We start from the raw sequence: 17,154 nt of genomic DNA on the forward strand, positions 1-17,154 counted from the left end.
GAATCATTGATCAGCTACCTTCTGCACGCCCCCTACTGGGGATTGAGCCGCAACCTGGGCATGTGCCCTTGAGTGGAATCAAATCTGGGACCCTTCAGTCCACAGCCAATGCTCCTGAGCCAAACCGGTTAAGGCAAGGGTATCCCTTCTTTTAACAACTAAGATGCTGTAGTCTACTATCTGGAGTCTGTTGACATATTTTGTCATAGTCACAAATGTTTAATCACTTGGGGGAATCTTATTAAGTAAGAGAATTAATAAGGCTATATTAGCTTTAAGGATTCAGTGGATCTTAGCAATAATATAAATTTTTAAACTTATAAGCATAGGCTTTGAATGAATGTATTTTTATATTTTGCAAGTGTTAAAGATATCGATTTTTAAATATAGGAAAACTCCCATAAATTGTTACCAAAACCCCATTTTGGTTATTTTCCATTTTTATTACTGTTTTCATGCATCTCTTATATAATCATAAAGTTTCACTTTTTTTTGTGTTGCCTTTTGAAATTTGTCTGAAGAGAGTTTATATTGAAAGCAATTGGATGGTCCATAGGCACCAATTTGCATTTTCTGTGCTTGCTATTTATTCATTATTATTCCTACCATATTCACAAGATAAGTATCCTTATCTATTATTTTTTGTATATCAAGATAATGGTACAGCCCCCTGGTGTGTCTCTAGTGAGAGTGTCAGCCATTACAACGAAGTGTCTTAGGTTTGATTGTCGGTCAAGGGCTTGTACCTGGGTTGCAGATTCCATCCCTGGCCCTGGAAATGGGTGTGGTAGACAACCAATTGATGAGTCTATCTCACATTGATGTTTCTCTTTCTCTCTCTCTCACTCCCCCTCCCTCCCTTTCACTCTCTCTCTAAAAAAAAATCAACTGGAAAAATATCAATATCCTCGGGTGAGGATTAACAACAACAGCAGCAAAAAGATGATGGTGCATGTCTTGTGTTTTACCCAGTAGCAGGTTGTTATATAGATTTTCTTATGAGCAACTGTGCCCATTTGTTAGAAAAAGACTGTTTGGGAGTTTGTTTAATTTGAAATAGTGGCTGAGCTAAATCAACTAAATCTTATGCATCTACATAAGTATTATGTGGTTGCTACATATTGGTTGGACAGGTATATTGTATTGCATACTATAACATATTTTTTACATCTGTTTACTGTATTAAGTTAAGACATTGTATTCTTTGAACTATTTCTGCCTTCTCTTGGGGACAGTTTCCCAAGGGGAAAATTATAGTTCTTTTGTTTGCTAGTACATGATTGATTAGAAATTATGGGTTTTGGTTATTAGAAAACTTTGATGGATTTTTTTCCCCTCTCTTGGAGCTATTTAAAAAATATTTTGGAAATGGTATTCTGTTGAACTTTGATAATACATTGCTTTACTTCCTGTATTTATGCTTCAATTTAGCTTTTTGCCTTTTGGATATTTAATATTTTCAAATGAAACATAAAATGATAGACTTTGGTTAAGGAAAGGAATTTTAGCAATTATTCTCTCTGAAACTCCTTTCATAGCCAGAAAGGTAGGACCATGAGAAAGAGGTCCGAAGACTCATTAATTAGTAGCGAAACCTAAATTTCCTGACTTCAGTTTGATTTTCCTTTCATAGTCTGTCTCAATGTCTCTGGCTACTATTCTTTAAAATAACTCCTGGGGGGCAGGAAACACAAAAACAAACATAAAACAAAATAAAATAACTCCTGGAGTATGTAAGAAACTCTTTTAGAATTAAGTGTGAAAAGATATCGGAAAATATTGGAATAGCAGAGGCATGGCAGTGCTATTTATTTCTGTCTTTATCAAAGTTAGTATTCGGAGCACTGAAACTCACTATTGTCTTTTAGTAATGAAGAAATGAAAACCACAATGTTGAAATATGAACTTTGATATTCATATTTAACATCTATCTAATAGAAGGGTAGAAATCCTTCTAACTGGCCTGGCCGATACTGTAGACTGGAAATATTCGTAAGTGGAAGTCTGAAATTCTATTAAAAACCCCAGGAAAGCATATTACCTCATCAAAGTGAAATTCCTTCAATAGGTGACTGTCTGATTGAGGGAATGAATGCTTATATTTTATAGTCAGTTGTCACAGTGTTGGGCACGGCAGGCCATCTTTTCTGTCTCCAGTATCTATACAGTCCAGTGCCTGGCATGTAGTGGACACAGGAGTTGGATTGCTCTTCAGTTTTTTATTATCTAGGTTTTTTCACCTCCTGCCTTGACCATTAGAACTTCCACTTATCATCTTAGCCCCTGGTCTCTCACTTGCAAGTATTGAAGTGGATAATTAAAGCTTTTCTTCCCTTTTGTATGAAAGCTGAATCTTATCGCTTAGATGAAATGGACAGCTTTTGGTAAGAGATTTCCTTCATGTTTTTGTGCTTGAAGTTAAACTATATAGTATCAAAGTTGGTATTTCTTCCAGGTTTGCCTTATGAGGTTGTGCTCCTGGGTAGCAGTGTTCAATAGATGACTTTAAACCTGACCTCAGAGATATTTCAACTTCCTTATATAACTTTCTTGTTGCAGTCTGTGGATTAATTATATGTGAGGTCATTTAAGTTTTGCTGGACACACTGACCTCTTATCCAGGCAGTTAGGGCCAACAAAGATATTTTGCAAGAATTACAAAACTGCTTTTAAAATGTTTTGGCCTTAAGTCAACAGGATGAGATGTATTTTTTTTGGTGTGTGTGTGTGTTTTTTGGGGGGGCGGGGTATCCTTTGTCTTTAGTTTATAAATAATTTTAAAAGGTTTGAGAAACTTATCAGCATCATAAATGACAGAACACTATTGAAAAAATTGTCATTTTTGTGTAAATGTAGATGATGTGAAACAGCCGTTGCAGCACTTGTCAGCTGTAATGAATTAGTGACAAAGGTTACACAGATGGCCTCCTGGAAGGTGTGACTAAGATTCTCTTACTTAATAGAGTCAGAGCTTGAAAAACAATCTGAGAAACAAGGCCTCCAATCCTTAAGCTTTACCTTATTTTTAATCGTTGCACTAATCACCTCTCATTTTACTAGAATTTGAGGAAAGGATTTCCTTTGAGATTTCTTTAGATGTATTTTTAAAAATAGAGCCCTCAAAAGGAAGAGTTCCATCAAAAGAGTCCAGCACTTTAAAACCCTTTAAGGTGGCCTGAAGTTTCCTCTATAGCAGTGATGGGCAACCTTTTGAGCTTGGTGTGTCAAACTTCGCCAAAAAAACTGAGCATAACTCGGGTAGTGTGTCACTTTGAGGAAAAAACTAACTCCAAGACTCTAGTCGCAAATGTTTCATCATCAGGAGCAGCAAATGTTTCATCCTCGGCATGTGCCGCGTGTCATCAGAAATGGCTACGCGTGTCAGTGCTGACACGCGTGTCATAGGTTCGCCATCACTGCTCTAGAGTCTCTACTGCAATCTTTATTCAGTGCCTAATTTTTCTTGTCTTCTTTCTCCCAGGCACCATATTCAAGATAGCTTAACATTTTTCAGTGCATTTTCTTTTCTGTTGGATGACTGTTGTTGTTTTCTGCAACTTTCATTGCAGACATACAATTTTTGAGCTTTCTAATATGTTATATAGGCTTCTTTGGATCCACCTGGTAATTCAGTCACCATTTATGACATTGTTTAAAGAGAAAATGACTTCAAGTAGTAAACCCTGTAACTCAAAAATCACATTTTTAATGTATACATAATACATACAATAGCTAGAGGATTAATACCTATAATATACAAGTATACCTTACAAATTGATGAGAAACATCATGTGATCCAGTAGAAAACAGGCAAAGGATTTAAGTAGGCATGCCACGGGAAATGAAGTCCAAGTGGACAATAAGTGTATGAACATATGTTATAACAATGGTTAATAGTTAGAGAGATACAAATTATACAATAAGATAGAACTTTTCATGCATAACGTGGGTCAAAATGTAAAAGTATTGTAATATTTGGTATCTACAAGGTTGCAGAGAAATGGCATTTTCATACATTGCTGGTATAAGCATGAGTGCATATGACCTCTTTGGAAAATAATATGGTAGTAGCTATTGATGTAGAAGTCTATTTTTAGGTTCTATCCATTAAGGAAAAAACCAGCACATAAAAGAGGATATTTGTACACAACATATATTGCAGCATTTTTGGTAGTGACAAAAACTAGAAGCTATCTGAGTGAATCAAGAGGAATGATTGGAGGAGAAAACCAAGATGGCGGCATAGATAAACACCTGAACTGCTGCCTCGCACAACAATTTCAAAACTACAACTAAAGCCGAAACCGGTTTGGCTCAGTGGATAGAGCGTCGGCCTGCGGACTGAAAGGTCCCAGGTTCGATTCCAGTCAAGGGCATGTACCTTGGTTGCGGGCACATCCCCAGTAGGGGGTGTGCAAGAGGCAGCTGATCGATGTTTCTCTCTCATCGACGTTTCTAACTCTCTATCCCTCTCTCTTCCTCTCTGTAAAAAATCAATAAAAGATATTTTAAAAAAAACACACAAAAAAGCAAACTACAACTAATAGACAAAATGGACATCATCCAGAACCATAGGAAGGCTGGCTGAGTGGAAATTCTACAACTAGAAGGAAAGAGAAAAGCACACTGAGACTCACAGGAGCTGCGGAAGGCAGAGGTACGGAGGTGTGCGCACGGAGAGGGCTGGCAACTGAGGATGCGGCTGGCTTTCTCAGTTGGGAGGGAGACAAAAGCTCCTGACTGCTCTGCACTCCAGTTCTGGGTGAGACTCTGGGGACCCAGACTCATATGGGGAGAAACTGGACTGTCTGGCAGCAGGTGGAACTCGAGGGCGGCTTTCTCTCAGAGGTGCTTGCAGCGATTACCATGGGACACTGAGACCCAGGGGCCTCTTAGGGCAGGGCTGACGGGAAGCCATTGCGGTTTGCTCTGCCCTGAGATCCCGCCCCACGAAGCCATTGCTGCTTGCTCTGCCCTGAGACTCTGCCCCATCCAAGCTGAGCACAGAGGCTTTTGCATGTGAATGGCCTGGTCCTTTGAATTCTAAACTTACCTAACAAACTGCAGCTGAGTCAGTGAGACCCAGAACATCCAAAAGAAGGCCCAAGGCCCCACAGCAGCTTGCATTGCTTCACAGTTGGGCCTCATTTGGGAACCTCCAAAACCCAAACAAAGAAGAGGAATCTGCAGATCTCTCCGTAGCTCCTGCTGGGTGGCCTCAGGCAGAGGCTAAATTTGCACCTCCTTGGAGATCCAAGAGCCAGTGTACCCAGGGGTCACAGTGGGACCATCCAGATTACAAATCCTCAGATCCATAAGGGACATACTCAGGGGGCAGACTCAGTGAGCACCAAAGCCCCACAGAAGCAAGTCTTGCCTCATAAGGGAGTCTCCAGCACAGAAGTTCTCCCATCATAGACACAGCTGATCCTCACAGCCAATTGGCCTGGAGGTCAATTCCTCCCAGTGATACCAACAAAAATCAAGGCTTAACTACAACAAGACTGTGCACACAGCCCACAAAGGGGTGCACCAAGAGTGTCCACCTCAGGTAACTGAGGAGCCTGAGCCACTGGGCCCTATAGGACACCTAGCACACAAAGCCACTCTATCAACTCAGGGAAGCAGCCAAAATGTGGAGACAAAGAAATAGGTCACAAATGAAAGAAATGGAGGAAAGCAAAATACTGGATATAGAGTTCAAAACCAAGGTTATAAGGTTTTTCAAGAATTTTCTAGAAAAGGCCGATAAATTTAGTGAGACCTTGAGGATTTAGTGAGACCTTGAGGATATGAAAAAGGACCAACTAGAAATTAAGCATACACTGACTGAAATAACAAATAATATACAGAGATCCAACAGCAGACTAGAGCAACACAAGAATCAAGTCAAAGATTTGAAATACAAAGAAGCAAAAAACACCCAACCAGAAAAGCAAAAAGCAAAAAGAATCCAAAAATATGAAGATAGTGTAAGGAGCCTCTGGGACAACTTCAGGCGTACCAACATCTGAATTACGGGGGTGCCAGAAGAAGAGAGAGAGCAAGATACTGAAAACCTATTTGAAGAAATAATGACAGAAAACTTCACCCACCTGGTGAAAGAAATAGACTTACAAGTCCAAGAAGCGCACAGAACCCCAAACAAAAGGAATCCAAAGAGGACAACACCAAGACACATCATAATTAAAATGCCAAGAGCAAAAGACAAAGAGAGAATATTAAAAGCAGCAAGAGAAAAACAGTTAGTTACCTACAAGGGAGCACCCATACGACTGTCAGCTGATTTCTCAACAGAAACTATGCAGGCCAGATGGGAGTGGCAAGAAATATTCAAAGTGATGAATAGCAAGAACCTACTACCAAGATTACTCTACCCAGCAAAGCTATCATTCAGAATTGAAGGTCAGATAAAGAGCTTCACAGATAAGGAAAAGCTAAAGGAGTTCATCACCACCAAACCAGTATTATATGAAATGCTGAAAGGTATTCTTTAAGAAGAGGAAGAAGAAGAAAAAGGTAAAGATAAAAAATATGAACAACAAATACATATCTATCAACAAGTGAATCTAAAAATCAAGTGAATTAAAAATCTGAGGAACAAAATAAACTGGTGAAGATAATAGAACCAGGGGCATAGAAAGGGAGTGGACTGACAATTCTTGGGGGGGGAAGGGGTGTGGGGGGTGTGGGAAGAGACTGGACAAAAATTGTACACCTTTGGATGAGGATAGTGGTGGGGGCGGGTGGTAAGGGCAGAGAGTGGGAGAGTGGGGTGGGAACTGGTTGGAGAGGAGCTGTGGGGGGAAAAAAGAGGAACAATTGTAATAATCTTAACAATAAAGATTTATTTAAAAAAAGAGATGATGAAAGAAAATGATATTAGAAGTGCTATAAGTTAAGCAACAAGCTGGAAATATATATGCAACTTATATTACAAAAAAAAGAGAGGAATGATTGAATAAATTATTATATACCCATATCGTGTTATTTTCTGCAGCTGTTTAAAAAGATTAGACAACCAAGAGGCTGTCCATGTGATATTGTTAAAAAATTGCAGACTGTAGAGTAGTATATAAAGTCTGATACCATTTTTGTTTAAAAAAATTTTTTTAAACCTTTTACAGGTATTCTATATTCAGAGAGAAGTGTTGAAGGATATACTTCATGCTCTTAAACTTTTATTTCCTTCTGGGGTATTGCCTTAGGAGTGGGATTAAGAATAGGAGGTGTTAAAGATAGATCATTTAAAAATTTTTTTACATAGCCCTAGCTGGTTTGGCTCTGTGGATAGAGTGTCGGCCTGCAGACTGAAAGGTTCCGGGTTTGATTCTGGTCAAGGGCACATGCCCAGGTTTCGGGCTCAATCCCCAGTAGGAGGTGTGCAGGAGGCAGCCAATCAAGGATTCTCTCTCCTCATTGATGTTTTTGTCTCTCCCTCTCCCTTCCTCTCTGAGTCAATAAAAAAATATAAAAATAAATAAAAAATTTTTTTTACATTTTGGATTTTTTTTCTTATGATAAGTATGTATTAGCCAAATCTAATAAAAAAAATCCAGGTTTAAAAGGAAACTTTTTTCAAAGTAAGGAATACATTCATTATGTTTTAATTGCTTTTTCTGTAATCTGACTTATAAAAATAGAAAGTTCATACTTTATGTTTAAAGAATTTGGACTCATTTGACAGGACCTGAAAATTCCTGGTTTTTCTGAGATAATGTTCATAACCAAAGGTCATTCCTTGGTTTCATTTTACAGTTGTCAACGTCTTGTCACGAGTACTAAGACCAACAAATACATCTTTAGTAAATTATCTTAATTTAGCAACACCTTATAGATAAGCACTTTGGGAGACTGAGTTGCAAATTGAACTTTGGGTATTTTGTGATCTAATTTTCAGTCAAAATATTCTAATATATGTCACCTATTATATTGCTACTTTCTCTATCACAGTTCTCCCCTACTTCCAGTATGGCTATTATTATTTTGCAATATAGTTTTTAAAAAAAACTTTTGTTCCTATTACAAAAATAAAACAGTCAATATAGAAAACTTGTAAAACACTAAAAAACATAAAGGATAAAACCCAATCATTCATAAGTCAAATAATAAACATTGTTAAATTTTAATGCACAATTCTAATATTTTTAACAATGTGACTAAATATAAATTACATATAATAAATTTCATATCTTTAAAATGTAAAATTTCCTAAATTTTGGCATATGTATATAATCATGAAACATCCTATATAATAAAGAAGTAATATGCAAGTTGACCGTCACTCCAACACACAAGATGGCCGCCCCCATGTGGTCAAAGATGGCCGCCTCTATTTGGACACAGGATGGCCACCACAAGATGGCCAGCAGGGAAGGGCAGTTGGTGGTGACCAGTCCTGCAGGGGAGGACAGTTAGGGGTGACCAGGCCAGCAGGGGAGGGCAGTTAGGGGCAATTGGACCGGCAAGGAAGCAGTTATGTGTTGATCAGCCTGGCAGGGGAGTGGTTAGGGGGTGATCAACCTGGCAGGCAGAAGCAGTTAGGGGCAATCAGGCAGGCAGGTGAGCAGTTGGGAGCCAGCAGGCCTGGATTGTGAGAGGGATCCCAGATTGGATAGGGTGCAGGCTGGGCTGAGGGACACTCCCCTCCTCTCCCCCCCCACCCCCGTGCACGAATTTCGTGCATCGGGCCTCTAGTTACTATAATAAAAATATTGATTAAATAAATTCATTACTTCCCCAAAGTTTAATTGTACCCATTATAATATCCCTAGTTCCTATATTCTCTGGGAATCATTTATCTGCTTATAGATTTATTTGGATTTTTAAAAACTTTATATAAGTGGGATCATACAATATATTCCCTTTTTTTCTAGTTTCTATCACTCAGCATACTTTTTTTTTGAGATTCTTCCATGTTACATGTCTTAATAGTTCATTTCTTTTTTTGCTGAGTAATATTCCATGGTATGGAAATACTGAAATTTGTTTATTCATTTACCTGTTGATAGAGATTATTGTTACCATTTTGAGGATCTTGAAATAAAGCTGCTCTGAACATTCATGTACAATTCTTTGTATGCACATATGCTTTCTCTTTGTGTTTGTAAATAGCTAGTAGTGAATGGCTGTATCACGAGATAAATGTTGAACTTTAAGCAACTGTCATTCTGTTTTCCAAAGTGGTTGTATTATTTTATATTTCTACCAGTAACGAGAAAGAGTTATAGTTCTTCCCTATTCTTGTTAGCTCTTGGTATGATCAGTCTCTTTAATCCCCTTCCATACTTGGTTCTTACTGACTGAAGGGCTGGACAAGGGGCTTTCCCTCTGATCCTGCAGTAAGTATTATTCCCTATCTTTTGAAAAGTAGGAACCTTACATAGTCCCAGAAGATTCAGAATATTTGTCCAGGAATATTGGTAAAGGACAGAATGAGAAATCACAACTTGGTCTGTTTGGCTTTAAAGACTTTTTCTTTCCATTATGGTATATTGTGTTGTCTCTTGGGACAGTAAGAAAGCCTCACTAGTTTTGAAGGATTTGTTATAATAGAATTTGAACTATGCATAATTTTCTGAAATTTTAATTTTTATATATATCTCACAAATTTGAGTCTGTGGAGGGAGAAAATTATAATTTATTTACCTTTGGTAGAATTATTTTAAAGTCCTTGAATATGCCTGGGCAAAAATTGTACATATTTTTTTGAAATAAGTATTGGCTAGGAATTGAATAAGGCATTTACCTCAACATGAACCAGATGTTTTATTCTTATATAGCGAAGGAAATTATAGAATATAGGATCAAGCTCTCTGGTATTATTCTGACATAATTTTATTACTATGTGGACTCCTAGAAGGTAGCATCTTGTGCCTGAAAACATTGAGGTTGGGGATTTCTCTCATGCACTGAGCTGTGTTTATATTAGGTTATGCATGGCAGTTTGGCAGTTTGTTTTGCAGATGTTCCTAATGTACAGTCTTACATCTTGTTTCTATTTCTGGAGTGCTTTTAAGTATGACTCATGCCTTCTTGAGGCTATACTAAAAATACAGCTAGTTTCAAGCATTAATGTAAAATATACCACAGACACCACACAGCAGTACGTAATGCTTTCTCTCAGTGGTTTAATGCAATTTCCTGACAAATATTTTCTTTGACAAAATACACTATACTAAAATATAAGTGGAGATGGGATTTATTTTTTTGGAGAAGTAGGTCCTTTGATAACATAATATGAACAACAGAATGAATTTAAAATTTTAATAAAAGGGAGTTAAATATGCTATTGTTATCACCAAAATCCAAGAAATAGTATTGATGTCCAGAAAAGCAAGTCTACTAAATTTAATGGAGCCAGGTGAGGTCCTCACTTATAGGGAAAACATTGGACCCGAAGGGAGAGCCTTTAAAAAGATTTTGGAAGGGCAATTGGACATATGGCTGGAATGCAAGCTTTGGACTCAAACAGTTTAGGTCTAACTCTTGGTTTATGCACTTATCATCTGTGGACAAAGGGTAATGAGTATTTAACAAATGCTTATATGGTAGTTACTATTACCAGACACTTCTAAATGCTGATTTAATCCTCATAACAACTTTATAACTCAGTACATTTATCATCTCCATTATACAGTTGGAGAAACTGAGCACAGAGAGTTTAAATAGCTGAGTAAGGTTACATAGCTAGTAAGCAGAATTGGGATTTGAGCAGTTCAGTTCAGGTCTGTATCCTTACATACTATATGTTGTAAGATCCAGATGAGACACTGTACGAAAAATCATTTGTATTTTTACCTGGCACTTGACAAGAAAGCAATAAATTATAACTATTATCATTATTATTGAAGGGAGGTAAAAGAAGGAAAAATATTACCAATATTATTGTAACTATGAGAATCTGATTCCTTGCCCAGATATCAATTTTCTTGAATTTATCATTTATTGTATTTTTGCTTTTTCAAGCACTGTCTTATTGTATATGTGTATATTTTTAATGAATTCAATTTATTGAGTTTTATCAAAATAGTACCAAATGTGATTTATTATGATAATTAATTTCTTCACTCAATATTATACCTTTTAAGAGTTAAACATATTGTTTGAAGTAGTGGTAGTTTATTCTGTTTTTGTCATTACATAACATTCCATTGTGTGTGTTTTATCCATCTCTTACCTCCAATTTTATTTTGAATAACACTGCTATGATGTGTCCCCTAATGTACAAGAGTGAGAGTTTTTCTTATATACCTAGGAATGCACCTGCTGGTTCACTGGGTGATTTACAAATGAGCAAACACAAATTAATTGTATTAACTCAAACATTTCAGAAAATGCTTAGGCAGAAGATGAGCAGATTGATGGGTGATTTAATAGTAGACTTAGAAGGGCATTGAATGGAGTAATCTTCTATTCTCAAAAGAGTTGGTATAGAAGAAGAAACAAATTCTAAAGAAGGCATTTAAGTCTTCATAAAACTTTTTAACTGTGAAGTGTGAGATCTCACATCTCATTGCTAACTAAGTTATAATATAGTTTTCTTAAATTTTAAAAGACTATAATAATCATTAATCGTCTGGGATGATTTCATCATACCCCCTTTTAGAACAAAAGGGGTGGACTATAAAACTGAGAAAAATAAGATACTGTTCTTCATATCATACTTGAAAATCACTTTCATTCCTTTAGTGACACTTATAGATGAGTGTTCAAATGTTCTTATAAGCTTTTAAGTGTTATGTACCTCTTTGTGATATCATAAACTTTGTCCTTTTTTAATATTGATAATGATGTTTTTATTGTAAGACAGTGTGAAAATTCACCAGGTGTATGTATCAATGTATGTGTATATGCATATGTGTATGTATTTTAATATAATATACAATTTTCATTGATTGCTTGGAGGTTTATATTATATGTAGTAGTTTGATCTGCATTTCACTTTATATCCCCCCTCTCCTCCCTTTAAAGTTTCAGATTCTCTGGCTCAATCTGTAATTCAGCATCTAAGATGGATAATGCAGAAGGATCTTCTGGGGCAGGATGTCTTTCTAATAGGACCTCCTGGGCCTCTTCGACGCGCCGTTGCTATGCAGTACCTGGTGAGCAGTCGATTCTTGTGCATTCCTAAGGGTTTTAACTTTGATAAATTATGTTGGAAAATTAATTAAGATTAAGAATTTATAAAAATATCAGGATTAGTCATTACTGGAAAAAATTGTTAATGTTGGAGGCTGATTTGTTTACAAAGAGTTTGGAATAAGTTATTTGTGAAGCAAATGTATTACTTTTCTTAGCTTTAGCAAATTTTTGTTATAACTAGAAAGTTCTCCACTTCCAGTGGAAAGGAAATACAAATTCAGTCAATGTATAGCAGATAGAATCAGCAACTCTGAGATTACAAAACAAAACTTAGTTTTATAATACTTAGGGAACATTCTCTTATCTCACATCCACATTTTAAAAGGCCAAATAATTCTCTTGACTTTTTTATATTACTGGTATATGGTGTTTAGAAAGAGAGCCTAGGGTTTGTAGACTATCTCATGTGTTATATGCTCTCTTTTTTTCTTTAAATAGATGAGAAAACAAGTTAATTAAATAACTTACTCAAGCTCTCTTCAGTTAGGAAATGATGGAGCTAGACTTCAAATCTCATATTATCTCCCCTTTCTGACACGTTATCCTTTTAAATGTTTGCAGTTCTATAAGCATATTGTAAAGTGAATTGAAGTACTCAATTCTCAACCCAAAACAAAAAATATTACAAGACTTCTTTCTATTTTGTCTTCATTAATAGGCATTGTTCTAGTGATTCGAGGAAGAATGTTATCAAATGAAGTTGTTTTGTTCTGAAGATACTTTTTAGGATGAAGAGAAAAATCATTCTTAAATCTTCCTTGTGTTCTCGATATTAATTTATTAATATGCTGTTGAAATATACTTTGTGTACTCTTTTATGTCACTGGTGAATTTGTTGCTCACAAAATCATGTAGGACAGGAATGATAATATAATGAGCAATTCAGAACTTAAGTACCTCTAGCTCATACGTCTCATATCTTTTGTTCCTAGAACCAGTTTGTGAGGTATAATGTGCCATTGTATGCATTGTATCCTCTATCCTCACTTTATTAATATGTAAGGCAAATCTGTCTTGTTTAAGAATGCAGAGCCAGCTACTGAGAATTCAAATTCTAGAACCTCTTTCATTTTTAGATGTGCACTTTCCACCTGGCTAATTTCAAAGACTACAGTATCTCACTTTGTTTTGATTCTGGCAAGACTTGGAAGCTTGTTTGGAAGGAATGTAGAATGAGAAGGGGTAGGAGATTTTAGGAATCTTCTTCGTTAAAAATGCAACGTAAGTTTATAAGGGTGATGTCTTTATGTTAAAATAAAATAAACTTTAAATTGTGAAATAGATCTGAGGCAGCTTTAGGATGTGGAAATGCACCTAAGAAAACTTACCAGCCTAAGCTGCCTCGCAAACTCTGCAGTGGGTACTATGCTTAAGTTAGTATTAGCCACAGAAAAGGAGGTCTATAATGGCAGAAATTTGGGGGCAAGCCTGCTGAATCAATGAGAAATTAAGTAGAAATAATCTGATGGTCGTGTTTACATTTACGTCATATAAAAGTGGTTCTATAGATAATTAAAAAAAACCTCAGACCACTGCCGCCTCCTCTGCCTGCTGCTCGGGCGCTGTTTCTGAGCTCGCTCAAACTGCTTCTGTGCAGCAGCAGCTGGGAGACTGTGTGCTCATTTTGGCTGATGCAGAGTCTTAGGAAGCTGTCAAGACTGCTGTCCTTGATGTGGCAGTTCAGGCTATTACGGTGGTACAATCTATATATATAAAAGACTAAGCAACCGGCCAACCATTAGACCATCCAACCGGTAGCTATAACATGCACTGACCACCAGGGGGCAGACGCTCAACGCAGGAGCTCCTGAGCTGCCATGACTTAGCAGCTGTGGTTCTCAGGAGACTCACCCGGAACCAGAGAGGAGGGCGCTGATTCTGGGATGCGTCACCGGAGAACTGCCCTCTTGTAGTCCTGGACCCCTCAGGGGATGTCAGAGAGCCCATTTTGGCCCGATCCCTGCAGGCCTGACCGAGGGACCCCACCAGTGTACAAATCCGTGCACCAGGCCTCTAGCTTAGTGATAAAAGGCATGCATCACTTTGTCAAGCAATGTGAATGACAGGGTTTCATAAACAAGAAGTGGGTCTCTGCTAAAAAGAAAACTTGCTACTTTACTTGCACATTGTGTGCTCATAAGCAATTCATTCTTATTTTTAAAAATCACTGTTATGATGTGTGTTTTCTCTATTTAAAAAATTTTCTTTCTTTCCATGTATACTTAACCTTTTGCACTCGGATGTCGAGTGTGACTCGACACGGTTAGCATCGGTAGCAGCTCTTTTTATACTCTTGGAATGTATCAATAATTTGAAATATAAAAAAAATCCAAATAAATAAGTTTGTATGAAAAGAAACTCCAGTTTTTTATTCTACTGCCATGCTTTGTAAAATCTGGGGTATTTAAAAAATTAAATCCCGAGTAGAATAAAGGAATCGAGAAAAAAGCAAGCGAGTGCAAAGGGTTAAATTTATGGGCACATTGCAACTGGCACATTTCAAGAAAACAAATTAAAAACAATAATTTATTTTTATCACCATCACATGGAGATAAGGTGGAGAGAAAAATCCCTTTTCTGGAATATAAAGTAATTTACTGGAGTACTATGTAAAGAAATAAGTTGAATGAGCTTGTGATTAAGGACCATTAATAGCATGCTCATTCAACTTTTTTCTTTATTCTCCAATAAATTAGTTTTCCCTTTTTAGTAAAAACATCTTGTATGCCTTATTTAATTGGAGAATGTCATTGTTTTCAATTCAATGTAAAATCAAGGATAATGTTAAAAAAATTTTGTTCATAGATACTACATGTAGGGCAAAATAACTTTAGAAATGGATAAATTATTCTAAAAGAAATGGATTCTAGATGGTTTCCCTTTCAAATCATATGGGATTTTTTTGGGGGGTAAAATAATTCCTTTTCCCTCTTCCTCCTCTACCTCCTCTTCCTTTTCTCCCTCTCCTTTTCATCCTTTTTTTCTCTTTTTTTTCCTTTCTGAATAGCTGTGTATGTATCTCTCTCTTCTGACTGTTGGTATATATCTTATTTTCACACATGGTAAAATACTTAACATATTGTATACAATTGGTAAACATTGGCTCATGGAATTAATTAATTTAAATCACCCTTAAAAAGAAGATGAACATTACTTGCAGAAATGGCTATCATTGGGAGAACCAAGTAGCCAAATTATTACTCATGACATTTAAAAAGAATTCTATAGGAGACATTAAGTTTTATAAGATCTAATTTTGATTATTATTGTTTAAATAGTAAATAATAAGTGGTAAATTATGGGGTGCAGTAAAAGTAGAACTCTACATGTTTTGATTAATGCTCAATTTATTGCATTTTTCTCAAAGCTGAGACTCAAAAGGTTTTAATCCAGAATTACCTTTAAATACACTTCTCTAGGGCGGTGGCATTGTCAGCTTCAAAGCATATGTTGGAAATTTGATTTTATTTTGGAACAATTTCACTCTCTGCTCTGCAGGAGCTGACCAAACGGGAAGTCGAATACATTGCCTTGTCAAGGGACACCACAGAAACCGATCTCAAACAGCGTCGAGAGATCCGTGCAGGCACTGCCTTTTACATCGATCAGGCAAGTTCTGATCACGCTTAACACATGACTGTTTACTCCAGGTCTATACCGAATTGATTTTTAAAGTAGAAAGAGAGTGGTAGCTCATGTAGTAGTGAAAGATAGCTGTACTGTATTCTCTCTAGACAGATTTGAGTTCGATATTTTTTAGTTTCTGTTCTTGGAAATGCCTTTTTGGTTTGGTACTAAATAAGAAACCACAGATAAAATTAATGGTTCTAAAATGTTGGCTAAAGATCATTTGCCATTTTCTTAATTTTCAATTACTTTCTACTTTTTTTGGGGAGGGGGGTTCTTAGGTACAGATTACCAACTAAAATAATATTTTATTAATATTATAATGAAGCTTGTTATACATTTCTTCAAATTATTGCTTCAAATATTAAATATTGTTCTTTGTTAAAATACCTAGAGAAAAAAGGACAGAGTTTTTAAATGTGCAATTCATAGAGAAAATATTTTAAATGTTCAACACATTTGTGACAAGATGCTTGACCATTTTATTTATAAAAATAAAAATTAAAACAATAGTGAGCTGCTATTTTTCTTCCATCTCTCAGATAGGCAAAGATTAAAGAATTTGTTAATGTCCATTGCTGATGAGGAAAAAGGGCTGAGGAAAGAGCATTGCTGTTGATGAGGTCATAAATTTATACAATTTGAAAGAAAATTTAGCAATCAATATCTAGGTAAAGAATACATTTTGACCCAGCAGTTATGTTTCTAGCAATTTTTCTTTTAATTGTTATTCACACAAGCATGCAAAGTTATATATACAAGGATGTTTATTATGGTATTGTTTGATATCATATAAATGAAATTATAATGATGTACATTTAGGAGGTAAATAAAAAGTGGTAAGTGAGTTAAGAAGAATGAGATGAATCTCTTTGTGGTGATAGAAAAGAAGACCAGTATGTGAATGAAAAAAAAATTAAGTTGCAAGATAGTGTATATAATATGATCCCATTTGTGATAAAAGTGAAAAAAATCTATATATATAAAAGCCTAAGTGACCGTTATGACCAAACGACCGGAACGACCAGAACCACCTGTTGACCAGTCACTATGACGTGCACTGACCACAGGGGGCAGATGCTCAACGCAGGAGCTGCTCCCTGGTGGTCAGTGCTCTCCCACAGCCAACCTCCTGTGGCCCCTCCACTTGGCCGGCCGGCCCCCATCGGCCCCTGGTGCTAAGCCATTTGTAGAGACCTGTTTCTGGGTCGGGGTTTCGTATGTAGCGATCTATTGAAAGTCAGCCCTTGACACAAAGGTTTGTCTAGCTCCCATGCTCTCCCTTCCCCAGGGGTCGCCCGCCTGCTGCGGTGACAGCGCGGCGGCGAGGGAAGGAGGAGGGAGGGAGGCAGGGAACCATGCAGTGGTGGGGCGCCGATGGTG

The 17,154-nt window shown here is 36.8% G+C and overlaps 1 protein-coding gene across 1 annotated transcript in view; it reads left to right on the forward strand.

Annotated features, from left to right (window-relative positions):
* The window catches only part of VWA8 (von Willebrand factor A domain containing 8), a 402,578-nt gene that overhangs the window by 26,041 nt on the left and 359,383 nt on the right, over positions 1–17,154 (forward strand). Inside the window, exons 3-4 of the mRNA XM_054719826.1 lie at positions 11,974–12,104; positions 15,643–15,753. Of these exons, the coding sequence (XP_054575801.1) occupies positions 11,974–12,104; positions 15,643–15,753 (242 nt within the window). The remainder of the gene's footprint in view (positions 1–11,973; positions 12,105–15,642; positions 15,754–17,154) is intronic.

Source organism: Eptesicus fuscus, chromosome 8 (genome assembly GCF_027574615.1).
Source record: "Eptesicus fuscus isolate TK198812 chromosome 8, DD_ASM_mEF_20220401, whole genome shotgun sequence".
Lineage (NCBI taxonomy): Eukaryota > Metazoa > Chordata > Mammalia > Chiroptera > Vespertilionidae > Eptesicus > Eptesicus fuscus.